At 47.3% G+C, this 19,481-nt stretch overlaps 1 protein-coding gene across 2 annotated transcripts in view; it reads left to right on the top strand.

The window, feature by feature from the left end:
* Positions 1–19,481, top strand: part of LOC126267967 (histone-lysine N-methyltransferase, H3 lysine-79 specific) — a 216,476-nt gene that overhangs the window by 62,425 nt on the left and 134,570 nt on the right. For both annotated transcript variants that reach the window (XR_007549057.1, XM_049973311.1), the window contains exon 3: positions 9,004–9,078. Coding sequence is in view for 1 of the 2 variants with exons in the window: in XM_049973311.1 (XP_049829268.1) it covers positions 9,004–9,078 (75 nt within the window). In the remaining variant the exon portion in view is untranslated. The remainder of the gene's footprint in view (positions 1–9,003; positions 9,079–19,481) is intronic.

Here is a 19,481-nt window from a genome sequence, read left to right as displayed (position 1 = left end):
ACTTCTCAGTTAGAATTTCGATTGCGTACCTACCTGTCAGCTTCTGAGAATGTTCTGTTTATTAAAATTTTATTCGCACGTACTATGCTTACTGCCGTGCCGTCTTGTTAACGGAATTCTGCTAATGTATTTTCAGCCTCGAGTCCCGCAAATGCAACCGTAACCGATTTAAACGTCTCGCCAAATTATCTTCAGATTATCTTTTTAAACAGAAGGAAAAAATGGGGGTAGCGGTAAAACAAAAGTAAACGAAATTAGAAGAAAACTTGCATACACAGTCTTATACGTTACATGGTAACTCGTTAGAAGTACAACCGAACAATCGGTAAGAGGCGCTGACAATAGTCACATTTCCCTCCTCAGTTATACTTTCGACGAGTCACTGTTCAACAGATTCAGGAGCCTATAGATTTTTCAATTCAGTTTCCCTGTACTTTATTATCTTTTCTTTTGAAACAGATCATATGATAACTTTGCAAAGAGATCTAAACTGGTTATTGAGAAATCTGAAGCTGAAAATATGAGGCATTATTCTTTCGTTTGGCATTCGATAAATAACTTTTCACTTCGCCCTGTGTTTAATAGTGTCATTGTTTATACAAATTAGTAGTGTTTCGCGTCCCATTATAGTAGATCTGTAGTCAACCACAAGTATTAAGATCTCATTGTATGTTAACCGGGGGCCTAGAAACTACGGAGAGTTTCCGTCCCCGCCGCAGCCGTAGTGGTCCACAGCCCCACGACGACTACCGCAGTCCACTTCACCCCTCCGCCGCCCCACACCGAATCCAGGGTTATTGTGCGGTTCGGCCCCAATTGGACCCACCAGACGAGTGTAACTCTTATGTTTGCGTGGTAGAGTCCGCGTACGTGGACAACTTGTTTGCGCAGCAATCGCCGACGTAGTGTAGCTGGGGGCGGAATAAGGAGAACTAGCAGCATCGCCGAGGCAGATGGCAAAACCGCATAAAAACCATCCACAGACTGGCCGGCTCACAGAAGTCCGCCGGCCGGGGACCAGGCGCTCCTTCCCAATCCGGAAGGGATCTCATACATAACTTTCTTTTAATCGTATTAATCTGTCTGCCAACAAACGCAAAACAAGCACCCAGTTTCTGTCTCCTATTCATCTCTATCGCAAAAAGTTACGGATTGGGTTAAGACACTATGAAATATTTTTTCTAATATATAGCTGTATAGGTACGCAATTTTTCAGTAATAAACTCGATACACCACGAGGGACATTACAAATTTCTTCGGTGATGTTTTAGTGTACTGTTACGACCACGATATTTGAAAAATGCGGGAAATACAGGGTTATGTTGTCTCAAGTTTTATCGGCGATGCTGCATAGATGACTTGGGAAAGTACAGCGTTTTTCTTTAATACTTGTGATGTGACATAAGCAAAATTGTTAGTGGGAATTATAGAGTGCTTCTGTTTTTTCTCCGACATATCTTGTTGTGCAGTAGCACCTTGGACCTGACGCGAAGTAAGGAGAGCAAAGGAGTGGCGTTGTGACGCGGGCAGTGTCGTGTCAGCACGACATCCTACTGCCGAAGTCTTGTTCACCAAATGATCACTCTTCTCGTTCGAAACTATTATCTACCAGTACAGACAGGCAAGAGTTGGTCACCTTCCGGTACCTCGTGCTCGATACCTGCCTAGCAGCAGTTGATTTTTCTGTGCCACTTGGGGATTCCTGTTAGTTGCACTACAGTTTCGCATCAGGTAACGAATTCGGCCAACATTTATGCCTCTTGAAAATCAGTGCTTTCCTTGTAGTCTGTTCATAAACTATCGACGAGTTATTGTGAAATGAAATACGAGAACTTGTATTTGTTACAAATGACTTTTTGCGACTTATCTTTAGATCTACCAGTGTAGACTTTCAAGAGCTTTGGGATTGAGAAGCCCCACCTCCTACGTACCTGCGTGTCTGCGAGTCCATTTTGTGCTCCGTCCTACAGGTTTGGATATGATGAGTATCAGTGTGGCTGTGTTGCAACAAATTTTCTGCATCTGTTCGTGTTATTGTATGAGAACCGATATTAATTCATTCTCTATAGGGAGTATTCCCGCTGTTGGAAAAAGCTTAAAAAAAAAACATGGCTGAACTACTGACGACGCCTTTAGCACGATTGTTTTATGCATCTCCACTGCAGGTTGTGATTTTAGTGAGTACATGTTTTTGTGCTTGTAGTACTTTGGTATGTTTCGTGGTTACATAAAGCTAGAAATGTTTTATTTCCTTCTATCTCAGTTATGTTTCCAAGTTTTTTGCTAATGAAGGTGTCTCCCTGTTCAGGTGTATTTTTGCTTCTGATGACGATATATTTTGATATACCGAAACCGTGGTTGAGGATTTCATGAAATCTTTATTCTGCAACTGTTTGGCTGTTATCGTTTAGCGTGAAGCTTTTTTAACCTTCGCATTACACACCTTTGGAATTGTTTCACTATCAGATACAGGGTTTTCTTCTCCAGACGTGACGCTGTGCTGGACTCGATTCTTAAGAAAGATACGAGGCTTACTTCGTGTGTGGATTCCAGTGTGATTTTGATTTTTCTGGCCGATTCTCCAGAGAGAAGAATGTTAGGGGGACTTGATACACGTTCCAACTGGATTCGAGGAAAACCGCAGCTCTCTCTCGTCTCGTATGGTGGCGCACTCTCGGTGTACCAGTTCGCCAGTGTTCAAATTCTGCCATCACTGTACATAATATTCCGTCGTTCAATTTGTTGTTGACCACATTATCTCATTCGGTGAGCACTAGACGCAAGCGCGGTATACTCTCTGATAACACTTCCCAAAGCGTTGTGCAGTAAGGGTGTACACTATTCGGCAGATTTCATTTTCATAACAGAACTGAGAGCGTTGGGTCATAAACCCTAACTACTCAAACCGAGGCTGAAAGGTTTCCGTGTTCCACACTCCTCCCGTACTAGAGTTCCTCGCATTAGTTAAGAACTGCTTCTGTGATGTGTTATTCATTCGTGTACTCTCATTTTCTTGTTGTACCAATTCGTTGTTTGTGATTCTATAATTAGCATTCTGTAAACTACGTTTGAGTCTTTCCGTGACAAAATAGCTCTGGCTCGGAGGTTCCGCGGTACCTGACATGAAATACTGGGAGACACGTGTAATCAGGCTCTGACAGTAGTTGTTTAGGCAAGACGGAGCAGTGCGCTTCTGTGTGGCCAGCAGCGCGCAAGACCTGCCGACCTGCCGCAACGCTGGCAGCGAAACGCAGACCAGCCGTGGTCGTGTCGCGGCCGCCCACGGTTCAGTGGCACAGGGAGGAGCTGCGGGCGGTACTTGTCAGGCCGTGCGCTGGGGCCAACTTGTTTCTTCTTATTATGGGGAAGGTTGGACATCAATAGAAATGAGAACTAGTCGTGCTGTTGAATTTCACCGACAACGGCACATGTGCATTGCCATACGTTGCAAGTGGTGTTCGTGGTGAGTTAAGTGAATCCGAGCGGGGATAAATTGCTGGTACTACTACCGACGTAGCTGAAGTGTTTATTGTTTCACGAGGCCTCGTATCGAAGATTTATACCGCTTGCAATAGTACTGCCGAGTCAACGCACACGAAAGTGTGCGTTGACTGATTGTCATAGTCATTGAAGAGGATTATGATCAAGCATAAGAGGACGAATCATTTTACTAAAGTTTGAAGCTCCTCTTGATGTTCTTCAGTGTTTGCGATTTAAAATTGAGTTGATTTGAAAATCAGCCTATGCAAACAAATTGTTTGCATAAGGCTGATTTTCAAAACACCCAATTTTGAGAGGGATGACAGCTGCATAAGCCCTGAAGAACTCGATGTCGTTCTCGCGAACCCTGTCTGCACGAAGCCAACGTGAATGGAGCTCCGTAAGTTGGGAATTGCAGGGCAAGGTGAATTCCAAAACCACTCACTAGTGATGGAAATGCCCGTACACGAAAACTTGGTGCGGAAGCCGTGAAACCTGGGCTGCAGAGCAATCGGGGAAAGATTCCTTTGATCGGGTGAGTCGTGCTTCAAACCGTTCGTAACTTTTGGCCGCGCTTACGTCCCAAGAGTGAAACGTGGTGCGGATTCGGTGACGATATGGGCAGCCATATCGAGCTGAGCGGTCCCAGTACTGCCAAGGTTTGTACGAGTATTTTGCTACAATGGTAGTCCTGTTTTCCCAAGATTACAGGGCGTTCACACAATTCGCATCGTCCGGGGCTGGTTTTACGAACCGAGAATGAAGTTTCACATATTCCCCGGCCACCGTAATCACCATATGTCAGTATTATGCAGCCTTTGTGGTTTAATTTGGAGAGAAGAGTACGTGATCGCTATACCACCCCCATCGTCCTTACCTGAACTTGCCACTGTTTTGCAGGATGAATGGTATGAGGCTTACTATTAATGTTAAACGTAATTTATCGAATTTAAAATATTATTAATAATGACCATTACCCAGCAGTAATTCCTTCAAAAACAAGCCAGCAAACCTATTGCCTGTCCATCTCAGTGGAAACTTAACAAACTCGGAACAGCAGGGCTTGTATCATATAAGTTTTGATTTGACTGTGCGGTAATGCAGTAGTCTAGAACTAAGCATATTATTTTCTTACTAGACGTAAACCTCAGAGCCTACCTTCGTATCCTACATGTCAACGCCAAAATACCAAATCACTGCTCTGCAGAATAGTGTCAATGAAAGACTCGAAATCACTTCACGAAATATCTTATGCTTTTCCTGATAAAGTGAGTCAAGATGTTTTGATATTGATGTACTGCAAGACCCACAATGCGAAACTTCCTCCAAAGAATGAACTCGTGCTAAGAATAATTACAACAAGAAATATTTTATTCCTCATACTGGTAACAACACTTCAGAATTGATACGATTGGGGAAGGGGGGGGGGGCGCTCCACTTGGAACTGTAGTCGTTCAGAAACCAACTAAGCCATCCCCGCAACCACATCCTCCCATGAGTAAAGAAAAACATCCTTTAAACAGTAGTTCCAAGTCCAAGAAAGTGGTAGTTCAACCTTCACATAGGCGAGATCTTTCCCTCTCTGATGGTAACTATGCTTATGTGGAGACAGACTTCCAGTCGGAGGAACTGGAGAGCCAGGAACCGACTAACATCCCCCCTGAACTCCCTGGTAAAGGGAGAAAGACAAGAACAACCTTAGTTATACAATGGCTTCCATAGGGACTTCTTATGTTACAGTGGAATTTAAATGGATATCGCTCACACTTGGAATAATTACAGCTCTTGCCCCAGGAGAAAACGACCTACATCTGCCTACAAGAAACACATCTTAGTCACGGACACACCTTCATTACGGTACCACCCATACAGGAAGGACGATACTACTGGATACAGGGCTAAAGATACTGTGGCTGTTTTCTTTGATGACAGATGCCACTCGTCTCCTGTTCCTCTTACCACGACCATGCAAGCAATTGTCGTGAAAGGTCTCGCATTCTTTAATATCACAGTGTGTTCTCTGTACCTTCCAGCTAATAATGCTTTGGATGCAGACGCTTTGGAAGAACACTTCTGGGCACTCCCCCACTCATTCCTTCTTACTTCAAAATACACACAAAGTGCTGAGGAGCTCGGCTACCACTTGCTCCAGGGATCGGATGATCGAGCAACTTTGCCATTCTGAGAATATCTGCTTTCTGAATGCAGATCAGATGACACACTTTTCCACAGCTACAGGGTCGTTTTCAATAATTTGCCCCCCCCCCCCCCCCCCCCCCAGTGATTGCAGCCTCAGTTCAGTGGGAAGTGGCTACAGATTTACAGTCTAGTGACCACTTCCCAGCTAGGACAGTGGCTGACAGTATACCAAGCAGATGGATGATACAAAGGGCAAATTGGTTGTAGTACAGTCGCCAGGCTATTTCTGAACAAAAGTATAGTGCACAATAGACGGTGGCCCATATCACTCGTTACAGAGTCCATCACCTGGTCTAGTAACCTCATCAGATGACAGCCTGTACCTTGGTGGAATAACGAATGTTGGATGACAATCGGGGCCAGACGGACAGCTCTGCGAAACTTCAAACACTGTGCAACTACAGAAAACCTTTGTGCCTTCACATCTGTGAGAGTACGTGCGAGGCAAATGATAAAAAGAACGGAGGAGGGCTTCCTGGAAGGAATTCACGATTTCCGTTACTCGGTCCACTTTAACTACGCAAGTTTGGGACTCAGTCTGACTGACTGCCAGCAAGGGCAGCACACGATCCAATAATGGGATCTTGGTGGCCAGCCCAGAATACTTGGCTCAGGTTTTAGCTGAACACATTTTTACTGTATCTACGTCAGCTAGACAAGCTCCTGATTTTCAGGTGTTCCGTAGTAGGACTGCGGAGATGAGGAAGCTCAATTTCTTATCGCATGATGAGGAAGGCTACAACATTGTGTTCTCCATGTCGGAACTGGAATCAGCTTTGTCTGATGCCAGAGACATTGCCCCAGGACCTGATGAGATCCATTGTGCCATGCTTAATCACTGTACCCTGAAGTGAAAAACAGCTCCTTTCTTGTTTCAGTCTGATCTGGTTTGATGGGCTGTACTCCACGACTTTGAAGGAGGTGGTATTAATTCTTTTCTGGAAACCAGACAAGGACCATTGCGCGCCTAACAGCTACTGGCGTGTAAACTGCTCCGGGGATCACACAGTGTGGGGCACACAGTGTGGGGCACGAAGTGTGAGGTTCACAATGAGGAAAGGAAAATTCAGGAGTTGTAGGGCAAGAGACACATACTTAGTTGTATGGGTAAGATTCTTGAACGTTTGGTCAGGCGCCGCCTCGTCTGGCTGCTCGAATCCCGAGATCACCTGAGCTGCTCCCAGTGCAGTTTCAGGTGCTACCATTCCATCCTTGACAACTTAATTCTATTGGATACGGCTGTACAGGAATCATCCTTACACTGAAACCATTTAGTTTGTATGTTTTTTGACGTCAAAGAAGGTAGAACATCCTTCGCCAACTTCATGAATGGGGACTACTTGGACGCCTGCCACTTCTTATCCAATCCTTTCTCGACGACCGGCATTTTCCATACCCTGTTGCCGATGCCTTGTCTGCTTGCTGTGTTCAACAGAATGGGTTCCCCCAAGACAGGTGCCCTCAGGGTCATATTGTTTGCCATCGCTATCAATGGAATTTCCTTCTCAGTCAGGAGCCCAGTCAAATGCTCTTTGTTTGTGGATGACCTTGCAATCTTCTACTTTTACTCTGATCTTCCAACGACGAGGAGGCAGTTAAAGCTCTCAGCTGAGAAGACTACAGGTGTTGATTTTAACCGTGGTTGTTGAAATTTAACCAACCAGTGCTCACAGTGGGAGACAATAATTTACGTTTTCAAGAAACTGTTTGCTTTTTGGGTTTATTATTTGACTCAAAATTACCCTGGTTCCCACACTTGAAAGACCTATGAACAAAGGACTTCTAGTCATTGAATATTTTGAAATGGCTTATCGGAAAAACATAGAGCATTTGTTCACTCACGTGTAGTTTATGGCAGTGGTGTCTATGATCAGCCCACACTTCCTACCTCAGGATGTGAGATGCTGTCCACCATGAGGGCATTCGGCTATCAACTGTAGCCTTTCGGAGCAGCCCAGTTCAGATTCTGTGTGCAGAGGCTGGTGAACCACCACTCTGGATACGGCGACATATCCTTTTGGCTCAATGGGCATTGAAAATCTAAGCATCGCCTCTGTCATTGGCATTTAGTTCAGTAGACGAACGCATCGTTGAATGGCTATTCAGGAATCGGCTCCATGAGACGAAGCCATATCAAGGATCTGGATCTGTCGGGCACCAAAATACACAACCAGGGATGGAACACATTGCCACCTTGGTGTCTTCAGAGGCCCAAAGTGATTTTAAGCTTGACACAGTACTAGAAAACCTGTACTCCAGATTATGTTTTTACAACTTTGTTTTTGTACATTTAAAGTATGTGCCACAGTTTTCTCATTGTCTATATGGATGGATCCCAGCAAGAGAATGTCCTCGGTTGCTCTGCTGTTTTCCCTGGTTTTTATGATGCAGAATTGTATGGCATTCTAATGGCACTGGAGAGGTTTCACAGACATCACTGTAAAAGGTTTCTTGTCTGTTCCAGTAGACCAGCTGATTCAATTCATCTAGGACTCCATACAGCGGCTCAGACACTACGATTAGGTGGTGATCTTCTGCTGGGTACCTGGCCACATCGAAATACAGGGAATCGACATGGTCGACAAGCAACCAAGGAAGCATGTCGGGATGGTGCTGTCCATCAATGTGCCGTCCCGTTGCATGCCATTGTCTCATTTTCTGATGGACACATCATGTCAGTGGGAGACTGAATGGTTACAGGTGACAGAAAACAAACTGCAGTCGCTGAAATTGACCACAAAGGCATGGCATACTTCATGTCGGGCACACTGCTGGTAGGAGGTTCTCTCTCTCCAACCCCCTCCTTCCCCCTGCTGATGCTTATGGCCTCTGTCCACTCCATAGAATAATGGCGAGCTGAATTCATTTTCCTGACGTTTCTAAATCAAAGTTCTTCAGTCGTTCGGTTAGGTGTACTGCTAAATATAATTTGCTGTTATTGACAGCATAGCATCATTTATAGTGTGAATAAGAGCAAGTACACCTCGAAACTACACCATCTGGTATCTTTTTATGGCAACTGTTCTGTAATGTATAGCAAGTTGCTCTCTGTACTAGAATTGGCCACAAAAGTGAAAGTCAGTAAATCACAGAGCCCTTAACTTGATAATCTGTGGTGGGTAATTTCCCTTACTAGACATGCCTTCTGAACTGTTACTGTACCTGCACTGGAGACTCAGGTCTCTCTCTCTCTCTGTCTCTCTCTCTCTCTCTCTCTCTCTCTCTCTCTCTCTCTCTCTCTCTCTCTCTCTCTCTGTGTGTGTGTGTTTGTTACGCTTGTCACATGTGTTGTCGTTGTTAATAGCTGCGCTTTTTTATTTACAGATGGGTGTGCGAAGACCTGCCAGAGCTGAAACTACCTCTTGAAAACAACATTTTGTGTGATTACGACACTCGCAGGTAAGGCATAACAAATTTTTGAACTCTTGTTGTAATATGTTCAGGAGGCCTATGTAGGCCTATTGATAATGGCTGCACTTGTAACTGTATTAGCCGTAAGACCTCTCTGGTTCCCCTACCCTGTGATCAGAGCAGCAATGTTTGGTTTGACTATAGCTGCGTGAAAGCCTGGTATTGAGTAGACCGTCATTGTTAATCTTTAAAACCGAACATAGTAGACAATATGTACTTTCCACAGTGCAGCACCATGTTTGAATGGTAAAAATCGAAGATTTGATGCGAGTTCCTGTCCCTTCATACCTTCGTCCAGACTCAAACTTCAGCTATTCATCGTTCTTGATGAAGAGTGGAGACTAGTTGTGGTATCTGCACTTAGTACAGAGTTTCCTTTAATTATAGTAAAATTCGCACGCCTCCCGTGTCCCGAATGAGGAGGATTGTAAGCTTATCTGATTGAACTATCAGACATGTATATCCACTGATGTATTGGGGCCACCCTTCACTAGTGTCGTAAACGAGAGGGAAATCTTATTCTGACGCAAACTGTGATGCACGAGATCGAGGGGAATGGTGAAGCTGACACAGTGGTAGCACCCCCCTGCGGGTTCGGGGGTAAGAATAGGCCCGTGGTATTCCTGCCTGTCGTAAGAGGCGACTAAAAGAAGTCTCAACCTTTTTGGTCTTATATGATGGTCCCCTCTCGGGTTTGACCTCCATCTTTCTAAATTGTTCCGAAGAGCGAGTCACTTGGGGAAGGGCGCCTTACATGGTGCACTGTATCTGTCGTGCGTTGAGACCTTTTAGCCGGCTTTCTCGTCGTTGCAATGGTGTCCCGCTCGTTTTCCATCTCTTGGCCGAGGATACGTCCCTGGGTGCGATTAGCACGCTGCACTGTGCAGTGTTGCTTTTCGCTGCGACGAGGACCTTATACATTTTTGCACCTAAGATCCAGCACGGTAGCCAGTCCGTTGTGGTGGGGCCGCCATGTACCCTGTTGGTTGTAGCCCCCTGACAACACAGGGGTCGCTCTACTGATGCCTGCGCCGTTTACTCCCCATGTATGCCAAGGAGTAGATGCCCATCTCCCTGGGGCATCAGGACTCCCGGCAATGGCCATCCTGCCAGGTGGCTCTTACTGTGGCTGGGTGGCGCCCATGGGGAGGGCCCTTGGTCGGAGTAGGTGGCATCAGGGTGGATGTCCCGCAATGAATCGTGGTACATCATCTCTTACTGGTGGCCAGCCACCAGCAGTCTCTAAGCGTTCAAGGGCTCATTTTAAAGCTAGCGTTTATGACCCCAATTCGTTCCCATCCCTGGCCACACCATGGGAGGAACGAAAGGCAATGAATGATAGCGACATGTATTCGCCCAGGTATCTCGTCTGTACCAGAGCTGATGGGGAATCCTTCGTATCCGTGAAGCCTCAGTTCCTTGTAGAGCATTTGGAGGACAAGTTTGGGGAGGTGGAGGGCTTGTCTAATATGCGCTCTGGGTCAGTTTTGATAAAAACAACATCCTCCGCCCAATCACACAGGTTGCTTGCTTGTGACAAGTTGGAGGATGTTAACGTAATGATCACACCACATGAGAGTTTAAATATGGTCCAGGGTGTTATTTTCCATAGGGACCTACTTCTGCAGTCTGATGACGAGCTGCGTGCCAACTTAGAGCGTAGAGGTGTTCATTTCGTCCGGCGCGTTCATCGGGGTCCGAGGGACAATCAGGTTGGTACCGGTGCCGTCATCTTGGTCTTAGAGGGTGATACATTACCGGAGAAGGTCAAGGTGATGGTCTACCGTTGTGACGTCAAGCCCCATATCCCTCCCCTGATGCGGTGCTTTAAGTGCTGGAAGTTCGGGCATATGTTTTCCCGCTGTACTTCCAGCCTCACATGTCGAGATTGCGGACGCCCATCTCATCCTGATACTCCCTGTGCTCCGCCTCCCATCTGTGTCAACTGTGGAGAGCCTCATTCACCTTGCTCGCCAGACTGCAGGATCTTACAGAAAGAACTCAAAATCATGGAATATAAGACCCTGGACAGACTGACTTACACTGAGGCTAAGCGGAAATTTGAACGACTACATCCCGTGCGCATGATGTCATCTTATGCCTCCACTGTCACTCCTGCTCCAGCTCCTTTAGCTGCACCACAGACAGTCAGCTCTCAGCGTCAGAGGACCTCACCTGCCCCTTTGACGATGAGGGCCCCTTCTCTTGCTGTTGCTCCCACACCGTCTACCTCAGGAGCAGCACCCACTAAACCACCGGGGACACCAGTCCCCAGTTCTAAGCCGGAGAAGCGTAAGTCTTCTTCGGCTTCTCTCTCGCTCGGAAGGGATCCCTTGGGTCACTCCCTTCCCAGGTTCTTACCAGCGGCACAGCAGACACCAACCAGTGGCTGAAGAAGCCACAGGCCGCTGGTCGTCGAGCTTCGCGATCATCTTCGGTTCCGGAGACTGACTCCAATAAGCCCTATCAGCAACGGAAACCAAAGGAACAGCGAGACAAAACGACACTGAAGCCCCGTAAGACCAAAGCACCTGTGATGGCTCCTACTCCCCTGCTACCTACAAGCTCTGCGTCTGAGGATGAAGTGCAGATTCTTGCGTCCGCTGAGGACCTCGATCTCGCCGGTCCCTCAGACGTAATGGATAGCATTTGCACGGGTGCTCCATTGGAGGCAGCAGGTGACCCAGCGGCGTAATGTGCCTTCCCAGTCCCGTCACGCCTTTCTCAGCCATGGACAACACCATCCTCCAGTGGAACTGCAGCGGTTTCTTCCACCATCTAGCTGAGCTCCGCCAACTTATCAGCCTTCACCCTTTCGTCTGCATTGCTCTGCAGGAAACTTGGTTTCCGGCATTTGCGAACCCCCGCCCTCCGTGGCTATCGGGGTTATTATAAGAACCGGGCAGTTTATGAAAGGGTGTCTGGTGGCGTCTGCATATATGTCCTGAACTCTCTTCACAGCGAGTCTGTCCCTCTCCAAACACCTTTGGAGGCTGTCGCTGTTCGGGTGTGGACGCCACAGGCTGTTACTGTCTGCAGTCTTTATCTTCCACCGGATGGTGATGTCGCGCAGCATGTCCTGGCTGCTCTGATAGCCCAATTGCCGCCACCTTTCTTGTTACTGGGCGACTTTAACGCCCGTAACCATCTGTGGGGTGGGTCAGTTGCAACAGGTCGAGGCGCCATCATTGAGCATTTATTGGCGCAGCTCGGTCTCTCGATATTAAATGATGCCTTCACACACTTCAGTGTGGCGCATGGCACATACTCAGCCATTGACCTTTCCATCTGTAGCCCTAGCCTCTTACAGTCTGTCCAATGGAGAGTGCATGACGACCTGTGTGGTAGTGACCACTTTCTGTAACTGCCACAGCGTCAATCTTCTGGGCGCCCTAGCGGATGGGCTCTGAATAAGGCTGATTGGGACTTGTTCTCCTCCACTGCCGCTATTGAGCCTCTCTCTAACGATGACATTGATGCAGTGGTTCAATCGGTCACCACCGGCATCATTACTGCCGCCGAATCTGCCATTCCCCATTCTTCTGGGTCCCCTCGGCGGCGGACTGTGCCTTGGTGGTCGCCTGAGATCGCTGAAGCGATTAAAGCTCCAGCGTCACAAGCGACATCCGTCAATTGAACACCTCATCGCCTACAAACGGCAGCGTGCACGAGCCCGCCGCATTATCCGCCAACGCAAGCAGGAGTGCTGGGAGCGGTATGTGTCCACCATTGGCCTCCATGTCACTCCATTACAGGTCTGGGCAAAGATTCGACGCCTCTATGGCTATTGGACCCCTGTCAGCGTCCCTGCGCTCTCACTGAATGGAGCAGTTTGTACTGACTCCGACGTCATTGCAAACCGCTTGGCAGAGCACTTTGCCCGGAATTCCGCTTCTGCCAACTACCCCTTGGGCTTCCGCTCCATTAAAGAGCGGATAGAATGTCGGAGTCTTTCTTTTCGCACCCACCATCCTGAATTGTACAATGTTCCATTCAGTGAGTGGGTGCCCTCGCCGCTTGTCCTGATACCGCTCCTGGGCCAGATAGCATCCACTCTCAGATGCTGAAACACCTTTCAGTGGACTGCCAGCGACGCCTCCTCGACCTTTACAACCGCATTTGGGTCGAGGGTGAGTTTCCGTCGCAATGGCGGGAAAGTCTTGTTGTCCCCATTCTGAAACCGGGGAAGAACCCTTTGGAGGTGGACAGCTACCGTCCCATTAGCCTCACCAACGTTCTTTCCAAGTTGATTGAACGGATGGTGAGCCGGCGCTTGAATTGGGTACTGGAGTCTCGGGGCCTTCTGGCTCCGTCTCAGGGTGGGTTCCGTAAAGGCCACTCCGCCGCCGACAATCTGGTGAGCCTGGAGTCGGCCATCCGTACTGCCTTTGCCCGCTGTCAGCATCTGGTCGCTGTCTTTTTCGACATGCGGAAGGCGTATGATACGACATGGCGTCATCACATCCTTTCTACGCTTCATGGATGGGGTCTTCGGGGCCCTCTGCCGATCTATATCCGCAATTTTCTGTCGTACGTACCTCCCACGTGCACGTCGCGGCCTCATATAGTTCCTCCCAAGTCCAGGAGTACGGTGTGCTGCAGGTTTCTGTTCTAAGTGTCTGTTCTTAATAGCCATTAACGGACTCGCTGCGACCGTGGGAAATTCTGTCTCCGCTTCCCTGTATGCTGACGACTTCTGCCTTTACTACAGCTCTATTGGCATTGCAGCTGCTGAACGTCAGCGACAGGGCGCAATTCGCAAGGCGCAGTCTTGGGCTGTAGCGCATGGTTTTCAGTTTTCGGCAGCCAAGACCTGCGTTATGCATTTCTGCCGGCGACGCACTGTTCACCCGGAGCTGCGGCTTTATCTTGACGACGAGCTTCTTCCAGTGGTAGAGTCACATAGGTTTTTGGGGGTGGTTTTTGATGCCCGGTTGACTTGCCTGCCTCATATTCGGCAGCTTAAACAGGCGTGTTGGTGGCATCTAAATGCTATGCGATGCCTGAGCCACACCAGGTGGGGCGCCGACCGATCTACTCTCCTACGGCTTCACCAGGCGTTAATCCAGTTCCGTCTGGACTATGGGAGTCTGGCTTATGGCTCAGCATCCCCATCTGCGTTGCGGGTGCTGGACCCAATCCTCCACAGCAGGATACGACTTGCCACTGGTGCCTTCCGGACCAGCCCTGTGGACAGCTTACTAGTGGAGGCAGGTGTCCCTCTCCTGCGGTTACGACGCCAACGTTTGCTGGCCGCTTATGCTGCCCACGTTTTTAGCTTGCCTGGGCATCCCATCTCGTCTCCTGTTCCCGCAGTCGGTCGTCCATCTGCCAGAACGTCGGCCTCGGTCAGGTTGTACGATTGCGGCCCGAGTCAAAGAGCTTCTTTCCGGTCTTAGGGTCCTCACTGTTCCACCTCCTTTCCGGGCCACATTGCGTGCACCCCCATGATGTGTTCCTCGCCCTTGCCTTCGGCTCGACTTGGCACTGGACCCGAAGGACTCAGTCCCTCCGGAGGCCTTCAGACGCCGCTTTTATTCCATCCTGGCCACGTATCAGGGCTCTGGCGTTGTCCACACCGACGGTTCAATGGTTGCTGGTCGTGTCAGTTATGCACTAACTCTAGAGGACCATTCTGAACAACGTTCGTTGCCGGCTGGTTGCAGTGTTTACACTGCTGAGCTGGTCGCCATCTTTCGTGGCCTAGAGTATATCCGCTCCTGCTCAGGTGAGTCCTTCGTTATCTGTAGCAATTCCCTGAGCGGTTTACGAGCTCTTGACCACTGTTTCCCTCGTTCTCGTCTGGCGATGGCTATCCAGGAGTCCCTGCATACTCTTGCGCATTGCGGCCGCTCTGTGGTCTTCGTGTGGACCCCAGGCCATGTTGGGATACCCAGCAATGAGAATGTTGACTGCCTGGCGAAAGAGGCCACCAGTACACCATCTCTGCACATTGGCCTCCCGGAGACAGATATGCGGGCGTTCCTACGCAGCAAAATTCTGGACTTTGGGACACTGAATGGTGCGCCCTGCCTTCACGAAACAAACTTCGGGCCATCAAGGAGGCTACCAGTGTGTGGCGCTCCTGCTTGCGGGCCTCTCGCCTCTGTTGTCCTCTGCCGGCTGCGCATTGGGCACACATGGCTGACTCGCGGCCACCTATTGCGACGTGAGGACCCACCTCTATGTCGCTGCGGCTCCGTTTTGACAGTGGTCCACATTTTGTTAGACTGTCCACTTTTAGCTGTGCTCAGGCAGTCGTCTGCACTGCCTGCCACGCTCCCTGCTATGGCTGACTTAGTTTTACGTCAGGGGTTTATCGTTTAAGTTTCATTTTATTATATTGTGTTGATTCTGGCCTTTGGCCTACGATTTTAAACTGAGTTTTTAATGTGTTCTCGGTGGTTGGCTTTTCCTTTTTTATCCCTATGGTCGGCCAACCACCGCCATACTCTGTGGGGTTTTACTTTGTTTTGTCTGTTCTTTGTCGGAGTATTTCTTGTCCTGTGTCGTCTGCCGTTTTTCCTGTTGTTCGTTTTTCTTCTCTTTAGGAGGTTTTAGTTTTTTTTTCTTGGAACAAGGGACCGATGACCGTAGTAGTCTGGTCCCTTTAATCCCACAAACCAACCAACCAACTGTGGTAGCAGTGGCCAGTAGGCCACACGGCAAACTGGCCCATCCCCTTGCACGCAGTAACAGTGCTTGCTGGAACGATGACGACATGCTCTTCGGGAAAAGAATAATTTAAGGCTCTGAGGCAAACCGCCAAGCACTGGACGCCAGTCGTGTGGAAAGAAGAAATGAATAGGCAATTGAATGCACAGTGAGAGAAGTCACAAGTTTTGTAGTTCGCACAAATGTCTAGTGGGCAAACAATGCTTCGGATGGCTCAAGTTTTAAGAATTATGTGTAGCGTCAAAATGCCTCCATAAATGGCTGTGGAGAAACATTTAGTGTTAGTTATTTCCAGCTTCAGAAACAATAAAAGAACCCACCAAACAATTGTGCTGTCCTCATTTTTGTCAGATTGAAGGTGTGATTCCTTAAGTCAGTCGTTATGTAGCCTTGTGGAAGTTGGTATCCTGTAGCCTACGTTGATGCAATTGATATTTCACAATTAACTCTCAGAGCTGTGACGTTGTGGCGACAAGTACCTTCTACGGAGAACTGCCAGAGTGCAATGTGTCCCTGTGTCCTGCAAAAATCACCTAAAAATCTAAAACTCTCGCACCGTACCTATCTCGCTGGCGTACATATCCTCGATTCCCAACTCGTGAGAGCAGGGAGGGCTATTGTAGGATTAGTCCTTTTCAATAAGGTTGGTAGCAATCCTAGTTTGGAATCTATGGGAGGGGGATTGTCGCTACCAGCATTCGCTAGAAGGCCGAAGAAAACTTCCACGAAAGCTCACTTGCCCACAGCTTCCATTCCGTAGGGTGCCGTAGGGCTGCGGTGCGCGGCCGTCCGGACTGCCCGACAGGTAAGCAGACACACCAGAAGGCGATTTGCCGTAACAGAGTATCTGTTCTTCAGCCACAGCTTCATACTCCCCTGCCCACTTGGCAGGGAGTTCACTGCTGTCTGGACGGCTATTGTGTGTCAGGGACGCAGGTCAGCACTAGGTGGTTGCTGACGAGCAAGCACTGGACTGAGAGACCACTGGACAGTGGAAAGCTGATGTGTATCAGTGTGACTAGAAAAAATTGCACTAGATGGCTCTTGAACTCGACATTAGTGTGCCTGATGACAGGGTTGCTTGATACTATATGCTTACTGCTGGCTCTCCAGTATAACGGCTGCTACTAGAAACACACGTGCTTTCACTGACTTCCTAAGGCACTTTTTGTGTTTCACATTCCCCAGCTGATGCAAATAATAAACTTTCCATAATGTAGAATACTTAAGTTTCGTTTTAGTTCCTGCTTAATCTTGCTGTATGTTCCACTATGTTTCATAGTTGCAAGTATACTGTGGAGACACTACTAAATGCTGACAATTTTGAAACCAGTAGATAATACTGGCAAAATGCTACAATTGGAAAATGGTGCACTTTCTTCAGTAGAGGGCCATGGTGGTTGAGAATCACCTGTAGTCAGTGACAAACAGGTACTGTCCCAATGTAAAGAATCACACATTAACTTTGCAATTGTTTCTGACATTGGCAGAGTTTTGTACGAGGAAGTAGGTACCGAGCAATTTCATTGCAGTAAGTTGACTGTGCTGACGGACCTTGTCTGTTGGCTCGAGCTGAGACGAGACTCGACAGCTTCTTGCGAATTTTCACTTCCACGAATAGTGACATTATGTGCTGCAAAACGGTGTTTGTCAGTAGGTAGAGGTAAGAAGTGTTCGTTGAAATGTTACCGGCAGCACGTGTGGCAGAACAGTGCTATGAGATTCTAATGTAGTCTGTCGAGTGGCTCAGGTTGCTTATATTTATGGCATTGACGAGTTCTAATAATTGTATATTACTCTTTGTAGTTCCCGTAGATAGACAGTGATGGAACAAGTGTAATATCAAATGAAAAAATATCTAGTCATGAAATACAATGGCCTTTACAAGGAGGCATTCTCCAAGGAAGTGTTATAGGCCCTCTGCTGGTCCTGATCTACATAAGTAGCACAATAGACAACCTCAGCAACCTTCGTAGGTTGTATGGAGATGATGATGTCATTTACCATCTCCAATTCGAAAATAATTGACACAATATATGTATGGTGCAAAAAGTAGCAATTTACTCTAAGTAATGTAGGGTGTGAAGTATTACAAGAAATCTGCTAAATTTTGCTTGCACGATAAATCACACAAATCTAAAGGCTGTAAATTCAACCAAACACTTAATGATAGAAATTGCGAATAACTTAGAGTGGAACGATCACATAGATAATGTTCTGGGGAAAGCAATAGAGAGAGAGTGCTTTATTGACAGAACAACTTAGAAGCTGCAATGGGTCCACTAAGGAGACTGCCTACACTACACTTGTCTGTCCTCTGCTGGAGTATTAGTGTGTGGTGTGGTATCTGCAGCCTGCGTCATACAGGACTGACAGAGGAGATTGAAAAGTTCAGAGAAGGGTGGTGTATTATTGCAAAATAGGGGAGAGTGCAGTGGGCTCAGTACGTGAACTGGGGTGGCATTCATTACAACAAAGGTATTTTTCGTTGTGGCAGGATATTTTTTGAGAGCTTTGCTACCAACTTTCTCTTCCAATTCTGAAAGTATTTTGTTGGTGTCCCTGTCCAGAGGGAGAAATGATCATCACAATAAAATAAGAGAAACCGTAGTTCACACAGAAATATTTAAGTGATCGTTTTTCCTGTGTGCTGTTTGGGTTTGGAACAGTAGAGAAATAGCTTGAAGGTGATTCGACAATCCTTCTGTCAGGCACTTAATTGTGAATTGCAGAGTAATGATGCAGATGTTCACGAAGACCCCCAATTATCTGTTAGATACACTGTGAAGTTTGAAACTTGTTGCAGCCACAATCGGTGGTGGTGCCGAATGCCCACTTATCCTGTCGCATTAGAAATAGCAGAGGCAACAAAAATCATTGGTCGTCAGAGCTGTCTACGAACGCTTTCGTGCCAGTCCCAGTTAGGATAGTTGTGACCGGAACCGTTCGGTGACTACCACACACTTCATTTACTTCATCTGTTTCTCGGTGTGCACCTGACCACCTCACGTGTTGAAATGCATCTCATCTCCTCGCATTCCTAATGAAAGATCGTTCTATTCCATAACTCTCTCTGCGACCTTAACCACTGTTCGTAGCTGATGTTAACCCATAGGTTCCTCTGTAATGTTGCAAGTCCAGCTCAGAGGTCAGGAGAAGGGCGACATTGCGCACACTGTCTTCGACGGTACTCGAACCGGTCGTCGTGTTGAGGACAGTTCCACCTTACACCGCCCACAAAACAATACTGTTCCTCAGCTGCTGCTCCTTTGCTATTGGACCACCTTTACAACGGGCTCCTCTGTAGTCCGAGCAATGTGGCTTTTAAGAAAAACCTTTCCTTTTTCATCTTAGAAATGTCTCACTCAAACGTTTATCCGCTTCTGACAAACAAGGGTTTTGGTGCCAAAATTACTGTATTCTGAATGATGATTTGAGTAGAAAATACAAGAACTGTCAGAATAGTATTTGTGTAAATAACATATTGATAGTATTCGTGTAACTTACGGAGAACTTGTTAAATGACACAATCTTTCTGGTGCCAATAAAGCTGAAAAAAATTAAAAAAGCAGAGATAATATGAAATGTGAACACTTCGTGCCTTCACCTAGTTGTTAACAAAACTATTTTTTCCAAAAGAATGTAAGAGATGAATTAGAAGAAATTACTGCTGTATTTTTCTAAAAACTGTCAATAACTTCTGTACTAATTTTGCA

Source organism: Schistocerca gregaria, chromosome 4 (genome assembly GCF_023897955.1).
Source record: "Schistocerca gregaria isolate iqSchGreg1 chromosome 4, iqSchGreg1.2, whole genome shotgun sequence".
NCBI lineage: Eukaryota > Metazoa > Arthropoda > Insecta > Orthoptera > Acrididae > Schistocerca > Schistocerca gregaria.
The sequence above is the reverse complement of the archived record's forward strand: the minus strand, read 5'-3'. Positions and strand labels throughout refer to the sequence as shown.